Raw genomic sequence first — 23,084 nt, 5'->3', positions numbered from 1 at the left:
GCAGCGCCCCGCGCTGCCATGGCAACGCCACAGCGCCGCCGCACTGCACCTGCGCGCTGCCCGCCCCGCTAAGGGCATTTTTAAACCCCCTGCGCGCGCGCTGGCGGTTGGTTTGCCCGGGGCGCGCTCGGATTGGCCGAGCGGGCGGCCCGCCCGCCGCGCGCCAATTGGTCCGGAGCGGGTGGAGGGGGCGGGTCGCGCGCTCTGATTGGCCCGCGGGGAGCGGGGGGCGGGCGGCGGCCGCCGAAGGCGCCGGAGCGGACGGGACCGGCGGGATTGGGATTTCTGCAGGGGGCTCTGGGGGGGAAACGGCGTCACCGGCTCCGCTCCTCCCGCAGGGCCCCTCCGCTGCCCCACGGGCTGCAGCGGGCACAGCAGGAGGAGGAGGAGGAGGGTGGGCAGAGCTGCGGCCTTGCTCCGACCCCCCCATTCGGCCCGACCTGGATCTGAGGTACCCGCATCGCCCCCGGCCCCTCTGCGAGCGCCCATCGGGGTATAAAGAGCTATGGGAGGGAGGGGTTCTGCTTCGTGCTTGCCAACAGCTAGTGGAAACCGGGGCTTTAAAGGCGTCTCCCCTTTTGCAAACTTAAATTTGGGGGTTTGTTTTGGTTTGGCTTATTTGACTTGTTTTGGTTTTGACTTTTAACGGGAATCACTTGAGTGCCGCTAGAAACATGAGAGGTGGGTGAGTTCCTTAAAGGACTGCCTTAAAAATTAAGTCCTTTCCTGGCAGCGTGAGGAAACGCGAAGGAAGCACCTTTTCTTGGCAAAGTTTCGCGCTTCAGGCAACTACAAAAGAAACTTCTCGCTTATTTTTTAAAAGGTGTTGAGGCATTTGCCAAGTGATGTGGGCTGTCAATTGTTTTGTATTTTACTTGATACAGTTGGTTTAAGAAACTCAAAAAAAATCTGCTCGTGTAAATAATTTAATGTAGTTACATACTAATTTCTTCAGGGCTCTTTGAAGCCTGATGGCAAGTGTTGCACTATATTATTTGAGTTAAGCCAAAGCTTTATTTCAGAGGCCTTCAAAGCTTAAGTGGATTGTGTGCTTGCTTTAAATAAAGTGACTAAAATACGGTTTTGGGAGGCTGCACTCATGTTAAATTGCTAAATCGAGCTTTTCTGTGTGCTGTGAGAGTTTCTAATTACTGATAACTCTCTTCTTCCCTAAACTCTATGCAGAGCAGCTTTTTCCTGGGCTTTATGTGCAAACTTGTATTTTGACTTTTCATCTGCACGAAGAAACTGTCAGGTGGAAAATAAAAGTTTTGTGTTGACTTTGTAATTCTGACAACTTCATAAGACAAACTTTCTGCTTTGCTGAGCTGGACTTGAAACAAAAAAAGTACCAACAGCTTATATATCCTATTTCTTGTTTTTACTGTGTCACACTTTTGTTCCTTCTTTTAAGCATAATAAAATAATGATGTGCCTTTGTCCATTTTTTATCTCTGTGATCTTCTTCCCAGATTTGTTCCCGAAAGGATGGTCCCTTTCAGTTTCCCTCTGTCCAAGTGTGCACTTTGGGACCCAACCCCCATGGGTGATGTCATTGGCTCACATGTTACCTACTACAGGTATCAATAACCCTTTTTGTGAAGCTGAAGGGTAAAATAAATTATAAATTGTGTCATTCGAAGCCTCACTTTGAGTTTTTATTGCTGTTGTATGACAAGGCACAAAGGCTTGTGTTATAAGCATTTAGGGATTTTTATTGGAAAGATTTGAGTTTCCCTTTCCGTGGGGTAGCACAGTCAAGTGGGTTGGAGGGGTCTTAGTCTATAGTAACTTAGTTTCTTTCAGTTTTCTCAAGTAACTGCATATTTGTAGCTTTCTTCAACGTGTTTTGCCTTGTCTCTAAATATATACAGAGAAAAACATGGTTTTTTACAAATGGGATGCAGATGGTGTGTCTCAGGTAAAACTTACAACTAAACATTTGACTTGCTTCAGTAATCTGGATTAAAATATTAAAAGTTCCTATGTTTTGGCTCTTATTGTTTGCTCAGAATTGGTCTAGAGGCAAATCTGAAGCACTTTGGAATTTCTAGGGCAGGATATTCCAAATCTGACTTGAAAAACAAACGGAGGGTAAAATGTAATGATTATTACTTTATATGGGTGATTTTTCTGTAGGTGCTACAAAAATCTTGCTGTAGTTATTACAGCAAGTATGTGGATATTTGTGCACGTAAGGGTGGGTAGCCCTTACATAAGGGGCCTCCACTTGAATTTGCCACACAGTCTTCTTTGAATTAATAATAAAACCTCAGCATTTTAACAAAGTTTAAAATAAATTACTTTTATGGAGGCACTTCACTTGAGCAGGTAGGATATGAGGCACCATCACCATATTCACATAAACCAGTAGCTTCATTTTCGACTTTGGCTGCTTTTCAGGCCGAAATCAGATAAGCTCTCTCAAGCTAAAATAACATTGGTTTATTTACTGCCCTAGATTCCAATTTACTACAGTTTTTACCAAATAGTGGCTTTATAATTACCTAACCTTTCTCCATACTTGCATTCCTGTGTCATTGGGCCCAGTGTGCTGCTCCTTTAAGCATCCACAGTAAATACAGTGCTAAAATGAGTTAACACCACTTCAGAATTAGTTAAGCTTTTTTTGCACTTTTTTTTTTACTCTTTAAACTTATGAGACTTTTTAAAGGTTCTGTGTTTTCCTTTTAGTGTTTCTAACTTTTCCCGTGTGCTATTAAAATAATTCACTTGTGTTCATCTCTAGTTCTTGTGACAATGGTGCCCTTCAGATGAAAAAGCTTTTCCCTCTCATTGTTACTTATTCTCCGTAGAAAGAAAAAGCTCCTCTCTCTCCTTCCTATTTATTCTCCATAGGAAAAATTGTTTCCCTTCTGATGTTGGTTTGCTGGACTAGTCAAGCCAAATATTCTTGTTAAGATGGTTTGTGACTTAAACTTGCTTATTGTCTCTCCTCAGAAACCCTAAATTATCTCTGCTGGAGAAAACCTTACGTCTTGCCTATCGCCATGCAAAGCAGAGTGAAAAGAAATTACTTTCCTGTTTTTTGCTTGGGACCCTTGCAGTAAGTGAAGGTAATTTTAAACATCAGGTGGACAATCAATATTGGCTGGTTGAGTAAGCTGTTAAGTAGCCTGAATTGTTGCTCTTGGACTGTTAACTTTATTTTTTTATTTTAAAGATGGGGAAGGTGTAACGCTGGCAGTCGACCGCTTTGATCCCGGTCGGGAAGTTGCTGGAGGATCGGGCAAAATTCCGACTGCATCTCTTCCTGGAGACTTTCTGATTCCATGTACAGTCAGTGCCTGGGGGCCTTCTTCAGATAATGTTGTAGTGCACAGTGCTGAAGATATCGGCTCGGCTTTCAAGGTTGGCAGCTCTTAGCTGGGTCTCTTGAACAGTAAACTGTCTGCTAGGCAGGAGGCTGGGCTATGCACAGGGCCTGATTCCCAACACAGCAATTAACTGTGTAGTTAATTATGTGAAATGAGCTGCCTGAGTGTCATTGAAAAGTGTATTGGAAACTGTTGAAATCAGTTAGTCAGCACAGGTGTTTAGGGATCCCACAGTCTTTAATCTTGGACTAAAATCTTTTTGTCTGGCCAAAGTTTTTCAGCTGGTTTAACCACCACAACCAGCAAAACAGTGATTGCAGCAAAGTTACTTAAACAAGAGAAAACAGCTTTCTTTTTTTTTTTTTTAACTATCATGAATGAATTGCAGTGTTTAGGCAGTTGTTGATAAGGTGTTGCTAGGGAAGTGGCTCACAAGAAACATGTAAAGCCTTATGTAGGTTGGTAGCCATAGTTACTGTGCCTGTCATTCCTGTGCTCTGCTGTAGATGTAGAGTCTACTAAATCCACCATCCATTCCTGTAAATTTTTCCCTGTAGCTGTTGTAGTGTGATTTTATAACACAAACTAAGCTTACTTCACATCTAAGTTTTCTCATGATTATACATCCAGATGTTAAATTACAAATTTCCTGATTGCAAGTAAGAAAACTTCGACAGATCAGCTTGAGCCTTCTAGTTGTCTGTTACTCATATAAAAATATAATAACCCTGAGTTTTTTAATACATCATAAAACAATGCTAAGGTATGCATCACTAATTTTCAAGTGTATTCTACATTAGTCATTATATTTGGTAGAGCAATGAGCTTTGGAGACATGGATTAATGGCTTTTTGTATAGTACCTGTTGCAATAGTAGCTATGATGAATGATTTGAGTTTCTAATGTAATACATCTTGAATCATGGTAATCACAGGAAGATAAGTGTATTTAACTCTTCTTTTTTCCTTACTTCTAGGGTCTGCAGAACAGTCTGTGCAGTAAAGAATCACTGGATCTTTCTAAACTGCTCACTATTAGAGCTCACATTGTTTTCACAGAAAACCTGGATAATCTACATTTTAATTTTCACTGGGCTTCTATTACTGTGGCAAATACCTTGGAATACACCCCCGTGAAGTCTGTCCCAATTATTCCAACAGCCCTTGCAAGAAATTTGAACAGCCCTATGAGTATTGCACAAGTTCAAGGAACCTGTAAATGTGGGTGAGTAAAGGGTATTGCTAAAGCTGTCAAAGTTGCCTGGCAGCTTGTTGCCTTTCTTAAAGGAGGTAGGTAGGAGAAACCTCATCTGTACTTTTCTCTTTAGTAAAATAGCTGGCATAAAAATAGCATAACTTCTGGTCTTGGAAAAATACTGAAAGTTGTGAACAAGAAACAGGAAATGGGGTGGAGCAAAAACATTAACTGGTTCAGTAGTTCTTGCTCTTGGCTTCAGTAGAAGGATCTTCCTACAGGGGTAGGGAGACACACCTCTAGATAACATAATAAATATAAACACCATCCAGCTTTTTAAACAACAGCAGCACTTGTCCTAGAATGAAAATCAGATGAATGCAAATCAAAGCTTCTTTTGTTAATGGTACTTCTAAGCTGGTATTGGGGAATCATCATTCTGACTGGGAACTAATTTAGTAGGATGAGCCAAGGATAGATCAGGGAAATAATTTGAAGCAACTGAATGTCACTTTATTTGGAGAGAGACTTTGAGTGCCTCTCTGAAAGTTACTCTTCAAATTTAACATGACTTGCACTTCTGGATTTGTTGTGAATACTAATTCTAGTATTCACTAAAATACTAGAATTAGTACTACTAATAAGTACATTTTATCTTTGATAATTCTTTCATACACGGGCACTTGATGAAAAGCTGAGGAGTTGCTGTAAATGTGGAATAAGAGCAGTTTTGGTTATTTTATTTTTTTCCCCAAACTTCTTTTCTCACAGTATTTTCTAGACTTGTATTTTTCCTCTTCAGGATTTTTTTCTGAAAGACTGCCTTCCAAAATACTGAAAAAAAACACCCCCAACTTTTGCTTTCTTTCAGGTACCTTACCATGGACCAAACACGGAAATTACTTTTGCTGCTTGAGTCTGATCCCAAGGCTTATGCTCTGCCATTAGTTGGAGTGTAAGTGTTGTGCTCTGTTTGTCCACATTAATACACATTGATTTGACATGTATCTGAGGGGTTACACACTGGAAGCTTGGTAACACAACTGGCTCTAACTGGATATTTTTTCTTACTTCTAGTTGGCTGAGTGGAGTTACTCATATCTGTAGTCCTCAAGTCTGGGCCTGTTGCTTGAGATATTTATTCAGTTCTTCAATTCAAGAAAGGCAAGTCACTTTTATAGGTAAAACACAGAAGCCACTGGCTGCCTGAAAATGTATTCCACAGAAATCCATGGCAGCATGGGCTCTGTTCAAAGACATCTGAGGGAATTCTGTGATATATATGTTGTATAGAGGTAGAGCTGTCTGTTTTAAATGTTCTTTCTGGTTTTGGCTTCTGCCTCAAGAATTTTCTGTGACTGAATTGTTGGAAAGCTGGGCTGATATCTCAGAGACAGAAGAGGGTAAACATTAATATGAAGGTCATTGCATTTTAGTTTAAATAAGAAGCTGCAAGCAGGAAATAGTACTTTAAACAATGATGGGGGTTTGGTTTTGAACTTTTCTTATGGGTATATTCCTTGACATAAGCTTTCTCCCTGTTTGTACCTGACCAACATATTAAAGCATATTGCTTTGCAGCTAATACTACCCTGTTATGCCTTCCTGTTAAATAGTCAGGTTTTTTAATAGTATTTGCATTCTGGGGTGGGTTTTTTTCATTATGATGTTAATAGATAATCATTCCTCATTCTCTGAATCTTTTCACTTGTGGTGTTTGCCAAGTTATATTTACATGGAAGCTGGGAGGGAGTTCAGGTGTTTACAGTTTAAAACTGCACTTCAGTTAAATGAAACTTTAAAATATGCTCTATGCATAAAAACAGGTGTGGTCAAGCAGAAGAAGTGCTTAAGTTATAAAATAAAACCACATTTGGTGAACAAATGTGTGTGTACTTACAAAATAGTCTTCCTTGCCTTAACAACTTAAATACATCCAAATACAGATAAGAGCCCAATTAGATTATTAGATAGACAAGTTAGATGCTTGACTCTCATTATCTCTCACTGATTTCATCATGGAACTGGATTAGGGAGATTTGATGAACCATGCAAACAGAATTAACCTCTGCAGGCTAACTGGTTAATCTACCTCAAACATTTTTAACTCTTTAAGTTGTAAGCATAATTTTGAAGTTGTATGTAAATGCGTTTTCCAAGCATCCTGTTTCTACTGCTTTGGAGAAATATATTATTTAAAGAAAAAGCAAACAAAAAAAAAATTCCACAAACAAGCATTTAACAAGTGCTATAAAAAGAAAGTAGTGCTACCTTTTCCTGGAAACACATTACTGTCATTATCCTTGAACTTTTGTATTAAATGCTGACTTGTTACCCCTTGTTCTCAGCTTGTAGAAAAAAACCCTTCAATATAATTTTTTCTTTTAATTTCTTTGCTAATGAGAATTTTTTTGACGTTTAGGGATAACTGAACCACTAAGTGTCTCTATAATACATCTTCAATTAGATTCTGAAAAGATAATTAAACACAGTATCATTTTTACAGATGTTTTCTTCTATGCTATTCTTGAAGTCTTCCAGGAAGTCATTTAAAGTCCTAAGTGATCATACAGGTTTGAACTACAAAGGAGATGAATTTCTCTACTTTTCTTGTATGTGGTTTCAATCATAAATCCACCTGCTTCATCTATAGCTCAGTACCATTCAAAGTGCTGTGATTCACCAGTTTGCTAAACTGTGTGAAAATTTGCTCCCTGTATTGAGAATCTAAGGGCCTTCTTCATGTTTAAGTTTTTTAGAGATGTGTTTTTCTTCTCTTTTAGGGTGTTTTCGGAATCTGGGAGGTTTCTTACTGTGCTTTATTCATTGACACACAAGGATCCAGAGTTTTATGAGTGTGTTCCTTGCAGTGGACAGGCTGAACTGGGGTTTCAGATCTTAACTTGCCATGAGACAGTACAGCTCTTCAAAGTAAGTGGCTTGGTTTCCTACTGCATCATGGTACTTCAAAAATTGACTTATAATGTGACCCGAGTGGAACTGCAGTGCTTGAAAATGATGTAGCTCCATAAAACTACCTTTTCCCAGTGATTAGTGTAAATTCAGTTTGTCCCTCAAACTGGGACATGACTTCCAAAGTCAGCACTGCTCACTTTTCTAACAGCCTTAAGGATCTGTCTTTGAATTGTGCTGTGTTGTGCTCTCCTGCCAGTGACTTTGGCTTTATGAGCAGAGATTCAGACTTCCTATAGCATTTGTTAATCTGGTGTGCTGTGTGTGCACTGGCCACATCTAACAGCTGCTGTGGGTGATGCCTTCTAGAGAGCAAAGCTGAGAACTGTGCTTTGCTTGAAGTTGAATGCAAACAGGAATTCAGTGGTCACTAATCAACAGGTCTCTTGTTGCTCTACAGTAATCGAGTACAAACAATTTTATCTTTTTGCAAAGTAACTCTTTGAAAGAATTTTGTGATACAGCCTCTGGGACATAACTAGTAAGGTTTGAGGAAATTCTAGGAAATATCATTCCCTTGCATGTTTTCCTAGGCTTGTTCACAATCTGAAGTTGAATTGTTAATCTGCCTAATAAGTGCTGCTGTGCTCTGGCAAAGAAGCAGCAACTGTAGTGTGTGTCCTGTGCTGTGTTTACTCTGTTCTTCCAATTAAATTTCCCTGTTCAGGGCTGCCTTCCACCTTTAGCCTAAGTGCAGCTTAGCTTTCTGAAGATGACCATCCTCCCAACAGAGATTCACTTCTGTTGCCTCCAGGACTTGCCCAGCTGTGGTGTGTGAAGCAGTATAGGAACATTTGCTGTTTCCTATAGTTGTGAAGGCTTGTGGAGGAGTGTCTGAGCAGTTACAGCAAGGAAGCATCTGCTCATGGCTATAATTAGCCCAACCACTTCATAGAGTAGCAGGCGAACAGTGTTAGACAGGAAGGGAAGTTGCCTCCCTCCTTGTAGTGGTGAAAAATTTGAAAGTAGAGGACAAGCAGAAAATAATCCTGTAAACGTCCTTAAAACTGTTTCTTTGGGAGTGGTACCTCAGTGATTGAAAATCTGAATGTTTCATGCTTCACAAATATGGAACACTTTCTTCCAGAATGCTGAACCCTCAGACAAGACCCCTATCCAATTTGAGTTGAGTGCAGAAAACCAAAATGCAGAAACTGAGTTCTTCAGCAGAGTTTGCAAGAAACTTCCAATCAGAAGGTAAATCTTTCAGACATCATTTATATGCAAAAATTAAATGTTTATTTGATGAGGTTTCTGACCTCTTCTGTGCCATGTGTCAGTTTAGCTATGTATACATATTGTTGCATTAAAATCTGTGTATGTGCTTTTATTATTCCTAGAGTTAATATTTTTCAAGTCAGATGGTTGAGTTGACTTGTATTCCGAGAGAAACTACTCAGAGTTCTGCTCTTGGTACTGGTGGTTGTAGTACAGTCAATGTTTCTGAAAAGGCTTCCTTACTGATGAAGCTTAGTTCACTGTATTAAGCTTTGAGATCTGTCCTTTGAAGCAAATCTCTAATTGAAATCTACTTAAGTTAGTAAAAATTCCTTTTTTCTTCCCACTTCTCACAGCTCCAAGACCTGGATAGGTTGAAATTCAGCAATTTTAATAACCTGGCTTATCCATCAAATTTTTATCTGTAACTGAGGTGGCCTTTATTTTCCTTCAAACAATGTTACAATCTTTACTGTAGCACTTCCTATCTTTAGTATAAATCAGTGCTTTGCTGTTAGAATGTCACTTAAAAGATGTGTATATATGAGGCTGTGGGGAGGGAGGGTTCGTATCTCTTTGCCCAGAAGCAGCATTTGTACTTTCACTGTTTGATCTTAAAACTATTTGCTGTGTGAACTCCCTGTCTAAGCAGGGAGAAGATGGATAGCAACTGCTTCTTGGAAAAATGATGCTGATATTGCACTGTAGATGGCACAGTGAAAAACATGAAATTTCATGTTGCTGCTGCCAAATCTGACAACCAAACGTTTTTACTTTGATTTATTTTGGTTTTAGTCCTCTCCAGGGCTCTTCACCCAGCAAGTTGTCAGCGAGCGATCACGACTCTGGTGTAGAAGATGAGGATTTATCTCCCAGACCAATTCCAAGTCCTCACCCAGTGAGTCAACAGGTAAGTAAATAATTGCTCTGGTGTCATGGTTTGAGAGCCCACATCTGGGCATCTCAGATGTGACAGTTGGAGCAGCAGAACTCATTGTAAGGGGACCAGAGAGTGTAAAGCCTCTGTCTCAAAGTGCTAGAAGGGGAAAACAGAATTGAAGAAATGAACTGAGAGTCCTAACTCCTGCTCTAGTTAACCTGCCTTTTTTCCAGTATTCTAGGCACTTTAATTCCTGTATATGCTAGGATTTGGAAACAGAGATAGTAGTTTCTACTTTAGGAATCTTGCTGCTGTTCAGTGGAAGAGCTGTGGTGTCGGAAGCAACGACAGGGACAGCAAACTCATGTAGTTTTGGGTAAATAAGTAAATAAAGATCTGCTGTCCTTTTTTTACTGAAGTGTATACAAATACAACAAATAGCAGACCTTGTATGGTCTAGAAGGATGCAACAGTTGTGGATTATTAAATAAGTTCTGTTGTACCAATCTCCTGGGTCTAAAAATAGCAAGAGGGGACATGTAGTCCCCTTCTAGAAGGGGAATATGCATCCTTTGAAATAACATGGACCATTCATTTGGTACACATGTCTGTTATGCTGCATGAAAGCAATTTTTTTCCTTTAAGAATGACCCTAGAGAGCTTGCTGCTTTTTCTGTATCTGGATTCTCCAGTCTTTTAGGAATGTATTCAATGTGTAGTTGATTTCAAGCTGATGATCGTCATACATTGATTTGAAATTAAAACATTTTCTTTGAGGAAATTCTGCATGTAATGATCAGATAATATTTTAAAATTATCTTAAATTTGTGTAATTGTCCTTTCAGGTTACCAGGATTTTTCCTTCAGTGCCAGAACTGTCACTTATTTTGGATGGGAGTTTCGTGGAATCAGGACAATTGTCTAAGCCTATGGGGACTTCAAATGCTAAAAGTCTACCCTCAGTGCCAAATCAGCCTATTAAAAAGAAGTCCTGCTTGAGATCTACATGTCACCCCACCCAGCACTCTGAAGACAGGCAGAACTTTTCTGCTAATATGGGAGATCCCTCTTTGAGGCAGTTACCAAATCCTATAAACCAGAAAATTCCAACTTCAATGCCTTCCAGAGGAAAGCAAGCTCTAGTACAGCAGCAGATGCACTGTAAGAACACTTACCCTCAATCAAGAAAAAGTTCAGGGTCGCCTTCTCCTTCAACCCCTTGTAGTGGGCCTTCCCCAGATACATCTGTGCACCACCCCAGAAAGCCATCGGAGAGACTTGTGTTAAATCCCGAAAGTGTCGCACAACAGGGAGAGCCTCCGGTTAGGAGAACATCAGTATCCTCTTCCAAGCAGCTTCCTGCTGTTACACAGCCAGTCCTCTACAACTCTGCTTTCTCACCAGAGAGCTGCAGACACCCACCAGACCTGCAGGTGCCACTTCAAGTGCCACCTTGCTGTCCAGGATGCAGCTGCCAGTGTCCTGCTTCCATCCACTATAATCCAGTAAACTCGTGGCAAGGAATTGCTAAAATGAACCCCAAACATGGAGCGGAGATCCAGTTGGAGATGGCTCAACAGAAGCCCTGTGCAGTGCTCCATCAAAATATCATTTGCCCAAATATTTGCTGCAATCCAGGATATGCCCCAAGCGGCCCTATGAGCCCGAGCTGTCATGGGAAAGCAGGGAGCTGTTCTCTGGACAACAGCTTATCACCTGCAATGAGGATGCCATCAAGTGTGGGCCCCTCGAGTCCACAGTTCTGTGCAGCCCACTCACCCTGCCTGCACACACCTGCTTCTAAAGCAGGATCTGATAATGGAATGATGGGATTATCTCCAGATGCATACCGAGTTCTTACAGAGCAAGATAGACAACTCAAATTACTTCAAGCTCAGGTTTGTGGAAATGGCAGCTTTCTCCTCTGGCCTCTTAGTGATTATGATTTGATAGTTCCACTGCCAAAGGAATTAAATTAAGTGCTGTCTATCCGTGTTGGAGCAAGGGAGCCTGTCATACCAGCTGCAGTCTGGGGATGGAGAGGGGTCCTGATGATGCTCATTGGTGTCCCTGAAGTGAAAACTATTTGGCTCACATCTAATTCAGTTTTGTGTTTATTTTATCATATTACCATAACATAAAAGTTTCTCTTTAGCACTGTTTTGCAATGCAAAATATATAAATGCCTTGTCACATGCATGTTTGTCTGTGTAAAAAAAAAATAACTTACTGCTTAGGCTTTGAAATTATTGTAAGCATACAGACGAAGCACAGAATGTTCTCATCTGTTGCTTTGTCCACCTGCAAGCCTGCACCTCCCTGAGCTTTTGCTTTGAAGACTTCTGTTGTCTGCAGCAGACTGGCAGGATTCATTAGATCTTTGTTGCTGTGCTGGAAAAGTGGGCTTTGGGAATCTCACTGAGTTCTGTTACCTTACCAGGTTAAGTTTCTTCAAAATATCAGCCCCTTAATTTAATTACTGTCTCTGTATTTTGCAGAGTATGATTTGAGGCTGAAGAGCCAGAGTTTAAATTTTGGTGCTGATGATGAATGATACAAATTGGAAAGTTGTTTGCAGTACTTAAACTAGAAAATTACAGCTGAAATAAGTTTTTTGTATAGTTCCTGTATGTAAAATCAAGCTCTCAAAGCATGGGTTGTGCATGAGAGACACCTCTCCTTATTGCAGAAATGCAGCCTTTACTGTTATTTTTCACTGGGGCTGCCAGCTAATGGGTGGACAGAATGGATGCAAATCCTAGAGTGAAGATTGCCTGAGCAACCTTAATTTTATCATTTAAGTGCTTAGTTTAGTAATTAATACGAAGTTGGTATAGGGGCAGTTGGCATATAAATGCTTGGCTGGTAAGTCAGTAATAGGCTTTGTGTATGAGTGAAAGGGACAAGGAATACTTCCAACAAGTGTGGTGCAAATAGGCTTTACTCAAACTGTCTTGGTGCTGGCTTTGCCAGTGTGCTCAAACCTCTTCTTTGCTGCCTCTGCCAACATCAAAATTGGTGTTTTGATTAATGCCATGTGCACTGCTGAGAACTGGAAGGTTATCAGAACTTCTTTGGCAGCGCAGCCTGGACTCGAATCCAGATCTTGGAGGGACCCAATTTAGCAATTCACTTTTGCCCATTATAGTTTATGTGTAATGGTGCAAATCGTAACTTTCCCATAACCGTTACAGATCCAGCGCTTACTGGAAGCACAGGCTCGCCAGGCTTCTTCCTCCCAGCCCACAGCAGCAATCCATGCTCTGCAGCCTGAGAAGCAAAGGGACCTCGTTTCTATGGAAACACAGACCTCACCACGTTCGCACACCAGGAGAAGTGTGAGCGTTGCTGTGAGCACAGGTAACGCTTCATTCTTTTAAAAGAGACCGGCACCGCTTTTTCTGGGTGTTTCTGGGATTCATTTGGCCATGGAGGGAATGTTTTGCAGAACTGCTGAAGCTGTGCAAACGTGCACCTAGTTCCACAAGCCAGCTAAGTTCTCTTGGTGTTATTTGCAAGTTTAGGCTGGAGTTACTTTTGTCTTTGGGCTGTAATGGCAGTGATTGCCATCACTGAAAGAATTATTTGTCCAATAGCTTTAGAAAGATCTTTTATTTAAAACTGTGCCTTATTGAAAGAAAAATCCACATATTTTTTTGAATTAATACACTGTTTTGAAAAGTAATAGCTTCTGTGCCATATAGGGTTCTAATACATATATTATTGATGTTGTTTGTAAATCATGCATGAAGAGGAGACTGTATTTGCTTTAATTTAGGCAAGTTATGCAGCTGTATCTGTAAAGTTGCGTATTAATGTGTTGGTTCCTGTTAAATCCGTGGAAATATTGTGGTTAGTCTGGAGGAAACTTTCAAACAGGCTCTAGGTCAGTGCATTAAAATGATTTAATATGACAATTCCTTTTTGTCAAGTACGCTTTGGAAGAAACTAGGACTTAAATGACGTTTTGGCAACTCTTAGCTGATTTAAACCCTAAATTGCTTTTTAAATGGCAAAAAAACCCAAAAACATGAATTGGAGAAAATTATTCCTCTGGCTTTACAAAGCCAAAGCATCTCAGAAGAAAGCAATGACTTCCTTAAATGGGTAAATCTTTTAATTTTTGTCCTAGGTGCTAGTTTATTTTGGAATACAGCCTCAGAGAAACAAGATGATTCCATACCCCAAGGGAGAAAAGAGGATGAAGATATTTCCAAGGAAGACATAAGCATTTCAATTAATGCTGAACAAGATGCAAGTAATACAAGTATTGCTTCTTCTTTAAGAGTGGTTGACATTCCCAGCTTCGTAGAGAGTACTCATCTTGTGGAAGAAGGAACTAATCAGAACATTCCCCAGTAAGTAACCAGAAATATCTTGTGTTCACATAATAGGCTGAACTGCCTTTCGTAAGTTACTACCTTCTTAACATTTTTATCCTCAGAAATTATAGTCACCTGACTTCATTTGTTGTGTTCTTTCCTTCTTTCTTTTTTAATTGTGCATCGAATTGTGCAGCTCACCAAAGCACAGTTGCCTTTTAGAGTCTGCATTTATCAGTCATGCAGGTTTAGCTTGCCTACCTATCAGCAGGAGCTGATGGTAAAAGCCTTTAACTTGTAAAAACATGTACAGTGCTGGCAGCATTCCTTTTCTTACCTTAAATCCTGACTGGAAAAGGGGATGCTGCTATAGGCAGTTGTTTTCTTACAGTGGCTTTTCCCTGTTGGCATTCAGAACTCTTCCAGTTCTGAGGGTCTTGGGATGAAGAGTTTATGATTATGTGACTGTTCCCTGAATTTCTCTGGATTTTATACCTCATTACTTTGTGTGTAGTGAATGCAGGTACTGACTTCACTGCTGTTAGTTTAATGATTTTTAAGCTCAGATTCTTTAAAGTGCAACGATTAATCCCAAACTGATTTTGGAAGTTATAAAATAACTTTAATTTTTTAAATGGATGCTATTTCTACATATATTCTATAGGGAATAGCTCAGCAATTTAGCACTTTTAGTGATATAATATGCTCCAAGTGTAAAAAGCCAAAAGAGGGAGAATACCCTTCCAGTTAAATTAGGTTTCTAAAATAATGATATTGAGAAAGATGTTGGTAATTAAACTATAGCTTAAACATTCATAGTCCTTGATTAAAATACTCTCTGCAAACATATACTGCTACCACAAATATGATGGATTCAAATCAGTCTTCTGAACAGTGTGTTTTAGGAAGATGCCATTTAAGGTTCTCTTCAACTTGGATTCATAAACCTGCAAAATAGTATAAGTATCCTAGTAAGAATGTAGAGCATCACCCAGATTCCTTTGAGGAGGAGGGGAACATTTTTTGGAAATGATGAATAATTGCTAGTGTAACAGTAGCTGATAACCTACATTGACTATCTGGTCTATCACGTGGTTTAAATCTTATCTCTTTCAACACAGGCAATTGATCAGTTGAGTTCTGAAATTCCCTTATCTTACACTTGTCTCCTCAGGAGGAACAGGAAGGGGGAGGAGGGTCGCTTAAGGATCTCCTCAGGATGATGGTAGTATTGATATGTCTGGTCTCAAAAGGTTTATGCAGTGCACACACCAGCTGGCTGAGGGGAATGCAGAGCATCGTGTTGTAACTCGTTCTTGAGTATTTACCCGTTTTACCCTTTATTGCTCCTCTTTCCCATCTGATTTTGGGAAATATTTCAGCTGGGTGTTTGTTCTTAGTTCGTGGTACTGAGTGTGCGTGTGTGTACCTGTAACTGTCTGGGGAGTTTTTAAACTACCACAGGATCAGTTACTCACCTTGGTAAAACCAACTTTTTCAATACATGTTTCAAAGCACATCTAACATATTTGTTCCTGAAGGCTTTCAAGTTTACGTACAAATGCTTAAACATAAGAAGAACTCAAATTGTTAATAACCTTCCTTTCATCTGCCTTAAGGTTGTCATAGAGTGTCACTGAGTTTTGACTAGTCCAGAGAAGCCATTGCCACTTTTAAATCATCTTTTGAAAAACTCTTGTAGTGTTACACTTGTTTCCTCAGTCCTCAAATGACTTTTGAAAGAAGGTGACTGCAGAAAGGAGCAAAGCCTCAAGCAGCAGACAAACCAGAAGGATCTGTTTCCAGTACTCGATTTTAATCCTCCTCTGTTCATGAAATGATAAGGTAGATGCAGTGATAATTATGCTTTTTCTGTTTCAAAGGAGTATCTAGCTCTGTTGGTGTTCTCTTCCAGAAATGGAAACGTCTCCCAAGCACTTGTTCGCCGTTCATCCATGGAAGAAGGTGTCAGCGTGTCTTTACAGAAGGAACCATCAGAGGGAGCCAGCAACCAGGTGGTGGTAACAAGTGAGCCGAACTCTGAGCCACCCGTCTCGCTGCTGCCTCGGCATCCCTCAGGGGATCAGAGGCTTTACCAGGACTTGCTGGTAATTCATGCACATTTTATATTCTGCACTGAGTGCAGCAGTCAAAACAGCGACTGCTGAAGTTATGATGTGGTATTGGCATCAGTGAAAACTGCATGTGGTTTTCAAGTTCACATGTTGTGCTCTACTGAAAGTTCCAAGTTTGTGGTTCTTCTTTTTTTTTTTTTTTCTAAAGGTTTAAGTGGTTATTTTGTACTTCACTCTTTCATGCATACAAGGAGTACTGTCTACTGTCTAATAAACAGTAATTCCTTACTTCAAAGATATCAGCTGATAACTTCCCAAATTAGTGGCCTTTAAAATAACATAGCATTTTACTTTAATCTTGACTTATATCAGTATATGATGTGCTTAAATTCAGAACAGACTGTTACAGAAAGCTTGAAATATAAGATGTTCCAGTGTTTGACTACACTGCTCTGACTGCATCTGAACTGAATCTGAATTTGCCTTCTTTGTCAGAATAAGCTATTAACCCATCAAGTTTTATTTGAAGTTGCATAAGAATAAACCAGGATTTAGGTTTTTGACAAGTCCTGCATGTCATATTTTTTGTAATGTGCTCTCTTCCCCGCTCCCTTTTTCTGTAGGGCCAAGTAAACCACCTCTTAAAGTCCTCAGAAGAACAAGATCACTTGCCTGTAAAATCTGTATTCGTTAATGATGATGGTCCTAAGTATCAGGATATTGATGGTACAACAGAAGTGGCTTCAGAGACTGACACAAGAGTGGTGGATAAAGAGAGTGTCATTAGTGCCACACTCAAACAGCTGAAGAGTCTTGGAGTGACACTGGACTCGCCTGACAATATGAAGAAAAATACACACAAAGTGGAGAGTGCCAGGTAAAATACTGGTGGCTTTTGAATAGTAATTTGTAGATCCAACTGAAAATGAAGATTGGCTCAGTGGGTAAAGAGAAGAGACTGTGTTCCTTGCCACTGGGGATTTGGTTGCAACTTGATCTACATTTCCTGCAAAGATGAAACACTGGCCCATGCTATGGGCATTTCAGATAGGTTTAAGAGCTCTGCTAGTAAGTCAGATTATTTAAATATAACACAAGTAGTTCTAGCTGCTAGAGCATCTGATGATCCTTGAAGTATTGTACATGCAGTAGCATGCAACTTCCTAGAATAATGAGGCTGCTTGAGTAATTTCAATCCTTTGGGCTATGTCAAAGTATTCCAGAGAAACACTGGATTTGGGAGACTGAGAGTTAAAGAGCTGTGTATTTTCTCACTGCTTCTTAACCTTTGTCTTGCACTTCACCAGTGTACATGAAATTGTTATCATGGCTTTGGTTTCTAATCAAAACTGATTCTGTCCTAATTGCTTGTTACTGTCAGTGCTTTGCCTTGAATGGAGAGACTGCAGAGGCTGGGGAGGGAAACAGCGTTGTTGAAACAGAGGAAGAAGCAGAAGTAACTTCTGAAGAAGGGGTTTTAGCACAGGAATTTAATTCTGTAGCTGCTTGGGCATAGGCTGATTGCCTGGTACAGCTTCACTTTCATACTTATTGTCTTGTTGATCCCTGTATGTAGCTGTTATGTAAGCAAAAAATCTAGCCACCTCCTAATTAATCATCTCTTCAGCCACATGTCAAAAGCTGTTTCCAGTCACACGGTTTCTAACTCTTTTCTCTCCTTTTTGTTTGAATTTTATTCGGTGTTTTTCTGGAATTTCTGGGCTACCCTCCCAGCTGGGAGAGTCTCTCAGTGTTCCTTTAATGTCAATAATGTGCTAATGAGTGAACCATAGGATACAACTGGAGCTCTTGGGGTTTTTTGTCTTCAAACTTGGGGAGTGGGGTGGAGTTCTTCCTTCTGCCACTTTCATGACTGATAAACAATTCCGAGAAAAGGTCTACAGCTCAGAAGAGAAAGAAACAACAGTGCAACTCCATAGCATAATGAGTGGTTGTTGCTCTGAGCCAGTTTATTCTCCCTAAGCAAACTTCAGAATTGGTGCTCAGTTAAATAGGAAGCCTCTTAACTATTGACATGAGGGGTTTGGGTTTGAGAACTAGAATATGACACATGTACTAAATGCACTGCTTTATAACCACTACTGGTGTACCAGAGTTTGTCCTTTCAGTCTTTAACACATAATGTATGCAATAAATTGGTGTACCAAGCAACAGACTGAATGAACGTTTCCTTACTGAAGGATGCCTTCAAAAACTAGAACCTTTCAGGCTTCTGGAAAGAGACACTATGTCAGAGTTTCTGTAAAAATCCTGGAACTGCCATGCAATGGGAAAGAGTTGTTCTTGGCTCTGTCACTGGGCTTGTATCTTCTATCTAGTTATAAAATTTGGGTTGGATGGTAAAATCTAAAGTCTGAGGATCGGAGACATAATGTCACCTTACTGTTGAGGAAGAACCTGCTTTAAAACCAAAACCAGTTCTGAAACCTGCTAGAGGTGAGTTCTTCATATGAGGGCACTTTGTATTGAATCAGAAGCGAATATCATCCATTCTCTAACAGTGTTTGGATACTGTGGGGTTGAGTAGCTGCTTCTCAGTACACACAGAATGTACAGTCTGGGTGCTGAGCAGCCTGATGGAGCTGTGGTGCTCAGGAGGAAGGACAGATCATTACAGTGAGCAAAATGATTATATTGTGAACCTCATACTTTTCCTGTAATACTAAACTAACTTTTCGATGCTTTATTTCAGCATCTTGGCGTGCATAAATCCTGAAGCAGTGGTGCCTGGATTAAATTATATGTCATTTGCCAATGTCAGCATGTGTGGCTTAACTCCTAATGTTGTTGATCTGAGCATGGAAGCAAACGCTATAGCACTCAAGTATCTCAGTGAAAACCAGTTATCTCGACTGTCTCTCAGTCGCTCGGGCCAAAATCCTCCTGCAGATTTCTCTTTCCAAGACATCTTGCATTCAAATACAGACAAGAGCATGGTAGGTCTTAGCTTAATTTCACCAAACAATATGTCCTTTGCAACCAAGAAGTACATGAAGCGATATGGGCTGATACAGGGCAGTGACAGCAGTGAAGACGAAGAGGAACTGCAGGTTCGAGATGGCAATTCTGGCACTGTCAAAAGAGAAAGCATGCCAGGCAAAAACTGTGCTGCTGTGTTGGACAACTTCAACCACTGGACTGAATTATCCAAAAGAATTGATGGAAGACTTCCCATTCACCTAAAAGGTCACAGCAGAGAGTTGACTTCTCCACCGGAATTAAACAACCCTGTATTAAGAAATATTGCAAATGAAATTTTTCCTCCCAGAGCAGATCAATCAGATGAAAACTCAGTTCAGTTCTTAAAGGATTTAAAGTCAAAAACCAAATTGCTACCTGGGAGGATTGAATTCACTGGACAACCTGGTAGGAAAGATGGAGATACTCAGGTGTTCCCTGGAAATTTACGTACTCCAACCCTTGAAACGTTAAACCAGTCAAACAGCATAAATTCTGTTGGCACCATTCTTGATGTGAAACAGCTCAGGCAGTTGCCAAAGTTGTTCTGAACGTCCCCTGAGATGGCTGGCAACCACTGTTACAAATCAGAGGGACCTCTGTAAAAGATGATAGGAAACCACGGATTAAACTGTCTTTGAAGAGGTCCCCCTGCTGCAGCAGTGTAAAACTTTGCAGAGCTGAGTTTTCAGCCCAGGTCAGGGACAACCACCTCTAAGTGCCTGGCTGAGGCAGTGCAGGTCAGCACTGACACATGTGCACTTTTGTTTACAGTTAGGTGTGATTTTTAAAGCATATGAAAGTTGAATCAACCTGAGCCCAAGATATACTCTTAATATAATTTTAACAGTGATTACTTAAATGTTTTTCTGTTGACTTTTTAAAAACACTGATTTTTACATGTTTGTGCCAACTGTGAGCCACTGATACCGTGTATGGCAGAGCAGGGCAGAGCTAAAGCACTAATTTCTAGAAATTTACTGAAATGGTTGGATTACTGTGTGGGGGTTGTGTCTGGGGGGGAAGGGGAAGGGAAGTATAACTGTGGCTTTACTTTGCATAAAATTATCTTGAATTTAGTCAAAATGGCACATGTAACTTTCTGTATCATGAAATCTTTGAAGGAAATTGGGGGGAAACTAGCACTTTTTAAAAACTTTTTTTGTGAATTTTTTCTCTCCCTCCATGTTTTCTATTTATTTAAGATTACATACTGCTTATAAATGTCAAAGGTTTCATTAAAAAAAAAATTAGTCTTCAGTTGTCTGATGGTGCCTTTATTTAAGACACATGCAGCTTCCCAGTCACTGTTAGAATGGTTAACTGGAAGTTCACTGGTTCACCTGCTCCTGAACTCAAGAATTCTGATACTGGGTGGTGAGGCAAGCAAAAATATTAGATTTACTTTGTTCTGAGTAAATATACAAATGTTCTGTCATCAAGCACTACTGTCTGTCTATTAATGAAACAGCTCTTTTCCATAACCTTCTGCTGATAACCAACTTCTTCACCTTGTGGAATATTATGTATTGTTTAGCAGGTCCATTTCTGTTAAGACTCTGACTCTTGTTCAGTTTTCAGGTGTGGTCAGGATGTGTTGTCCCTGGTGCTGGAGCCCCAGCAGGTGCCCAGCGCTGGCTGTGACAGCTCTGCCCACCTTTGGCCAGTGCCTCTGAGGACGTGGCTTAGGACGCATGGCTGTGGAGTAACACAGCCCTGTGCTGACCTCCTGGTCCTGGGAATGAGACACCAGTGCTGGAAGTGGTGATTCACTCCCATTCCCACCGTTCCTGATGGGAGGACAGTTCAGGATGGCGGTCGAGCCATGTGTTTTCTCCCTGCCTGTAGCACATCAACGTGCTCTAACAGGCGCTGGAACAAACTTTGTTTTAGTGATGGCATTGTCTCAGCAGCAGTTCAGCCTGTGGTGCTGACCTTGGCTTTCCTGCTCTGTGTGTTAAACTAACGGTTAAAACAACCTCCTCTAAAATCCTGGGCCTTTCCCAGTCAAATCCAAAGGACTGCAGTGTTAGTTCGTGGTATGTTTGACTGGGCGCTAATTGCTAATTAATTTATTACAGAATTGGGGTGAGATAAGCCATGTGCCATTTCAAAGCCAGTACAGAGAGAGGAAGGCAGCAGCTCCCTTTAAGCCATGTCAGAATTTCTCCTCTCACGCAGCCTCTTCCATCAACAAGAATATTTGCTTCCTTTCAGGAAAGGTGCTTCTTTTGCTGTGCAGAAAAATAAAACCTTTCTCAGTCCCTGAATCTTCCCTGGATCAGGCATAAGCTTATTATCTGCCAGCACATTTTCTGCTGAATCAGTCAAAAAATAGTTAATGTTTTTGAACATTCCAGTGAGATGAATGAGGCAATTCATACCTCTGAGCTATTGTTACAGGGTTTTGTTCTTTGTTTCCTATTGTAAAATGTCTGGAAACACAGGAAGATGACAGTTGTATTGGTTAATATTTTAAAGATTTTCTTCAAATGCTCGAGGGCTAGAAACAATTTGAAAACAAAAGCCAAACTACTTCCACACAGCTCAGGACAAGGGTGTGGTGTTATATTAAGTTACACAAATCATATAATCTTGGACAGCAACCTCTGAGCGAGCGAAACATTAATTTACTTGACCAAAGCAACAAAAAACCACCCTTCCCTAAAGCGGCATTTTCCTTTCATAGTGTGGTGCTGAGTAATTTCAAGATGTCTGGGTGTTTCTTTTTTTTTTTTTTTTTCCTGAAGCATCTACTGCAGTTTGAAGTAAAAAACACATGGAAAGCCAGGTCTGGCTTTGTTAACTGGGCAATGGGGCCCAAATTCAAGCACTGGCTCACAAGGGAATGACATGGGGTTGGGGCAGCACGGTTTAAGATTTTATTGTTTTGAGTTTGGGGTGGTTTTTTATTTTTCTTCTGTGATTTCTAGCTATCTTTAATTATAATAAAAGATTTTTATAGTGCTTGATTAAAAGGCGCTGGTCCTCCTCGGAGCATCACTGACTGCTTTCCTCTGGATCTTTTTGGTTCTCCCCACTCTGTTTGCAGGACTTGCTGCCTCTTCTCTAGTGAAAGCCTGGTGAGGGGCCGGGAAGCCCACCCTAGGCAGGGCCGGGGCAGGGAAAGGTGCCACACATGGGTCCCCTCAGTCTCGGGGTGGGACTGCCGTGCGGGCGGAGGTGGGTTGAGCTCGGCCACGGGGACCGGCACGGCTGGGAATGGCCCCGCAGCGGCCCTCGGTGCTCAGAAGATGCTCGGCTTCCTAATCTCCCCCGCCCAGCCCCGGCTGTTCTATCTTTAACGCTTCCTGTTGGTGAGAGGAGCCGGCTTGAAAATGGTCGTGTTTCCTGGCGGGAGGCACGGCGGGCTCTCCGGCGCGTCGTGACCGGCCCTGCCCCGCCGCCCCACTCACGCTGCCGGCATCGTGCGGGCTCCTGCCGGCCGGGACACGGCCCCGGCCCCGGCCGTGCCGCGGGGGGAGCCTGGGGAAACCTCTCCCACGGCCGCGTCCAGAAGCGGGAGGCTGAGGGGAAGGAGTGAAAGGAAGAATAACAGCTCCGGCATTTCCCCCCCTGCGGGAGGGTGTGCAGGTGGCGGGGAGACAATAGCGACCCCCGCACCTCAGCCCCGCCGCCGCCCCCGCCACGCACGGGCAGGTGCGGCCGGTCCGCATCGCCGCTTCTCCCCCGAGCCCCGCGCTCCGCTCACGGCCGGGGGCCGCCGCCTCGCCCAAACCCCGCAGCAGGGCCCGGGGGGCGTTCCGGGAGGCGCTCAGCCCGGGCCCCCTCCTTCCCACCCCGTGCCGCGGGAGATTTCGTTGATTTTTTGTTCCCGCGCAGGCCGATCCCCGAGCTGTCGAAAACCTCTCCCTTTAGGAGCCTTTAGGACCGCTTTACCCGTGGGCGTCCGGAGGAAGGGGTCTGCGACCCTACAGTGGCACCCCCTCCTCCCCTCTTTCCAGGCCGGGAGCCTCTGGCATTTCGGGAAGGGTTTCACTCGTCCCACTGCTTTGCGACCTCCGCGCAGGGCACTGCGACCCCCGCACCGCCCGCCTCCCGTCCCCTCCAGCCGCTCCGGCTGCACGGCGGCTTTGGGAAGGCC

The 23,084-nt window shown here is 41.8% G+C and overlaps 1 protein-coding gene across 1 annotated transcript; it reads left to right on the top strand.

The window, feature by feature from the left end:
* The first annotated feature begins 239 nt into the window (after positions 1 to 239).
* STIL (STIL, centriolar assembly protein) lies at positions 240 to 20,239 on the top strand. The gene is made up of 16 exons (XM_027649044.1): positions 240 to 451; positions 1,473 to 1,580; positions 2,962 to 3,077; positions 3,185 to 3,372; positions 4,315 to 4,562; positions 5,404 to 5,487; positions 5,610 to 5,696; positions 7,316 to 7,463; positions 8,593 to 8,702; positions 9,519 to 9,633; positions 10,449 to 11,501; positions 12,798 to 12,963; positions 13,736 to 13,961; positions 15,841 to 16,033; positions 16,624 to 16,877; positions 18,714 to 20,239. Exons 2-16 carry the CDS (start codon positions 1,489 to 1,491, stop codon positions 19,528 to 19,530), a joined length of 3,897 nt encoding a protein of 1,298 aa, XP_027504845.1. The 5' UTR covers positions 240 to 451; positions 1,473 to 1,488; the 3' UTR covers positions 19,531 to 20,239.
* Positions 20,240 to 23,084: the final 2,845 nt, after the last annotated feature.

The sequence above is a fragment of the Corapipo altera genome, unplaced genomic scaffold (genome assembly GCF_003945725.1).
Source record: "Corapipo altera isolate COAL_440 unplaced genomic scaffold, ASM394572v1 112, whole genome shotgun sequence".
In the NCBI taxonomy this organism is placed as follows: Eukaryota; Metazoa; Chordata; class Aves; order Passeriformes; family Pipridae; genus Corapipo; species Corapipo altera.
The sequence above is the reverse complement of the archived record's forward strand: the minus strand, read 5'-3'. Positions and strand labels throughout refer to the sequence as shown.

What these genes read in the sequence shown, in the direction of transcription:
- STIL (XM_027649044.1), top strand. Translation starts at nt 1,489, where the DNA reads ATGGTCCCTTTCAGTTTCCCTCTGTCCAAGTGTGCACTTTGGGACCCA. An exon ending in AGACAGTACAGCTCTTCAAA is followed by an intron (nt 7,464 to 8,592) that starts GTAAGTGGCTTG and finishes ACTTTCTTCCAG; the next exon opens with AATGCTGAACCCTCAGACAA. An exon ending in TCAAATTACTTCAAGCTCAG is followed by an intron (nt 11,502 to 12,797) that starts GTTTGTGGAAAT and finishes TAACCGTTACAG; the next exon opens with ATCCAGCGCTTACTGGAAGC.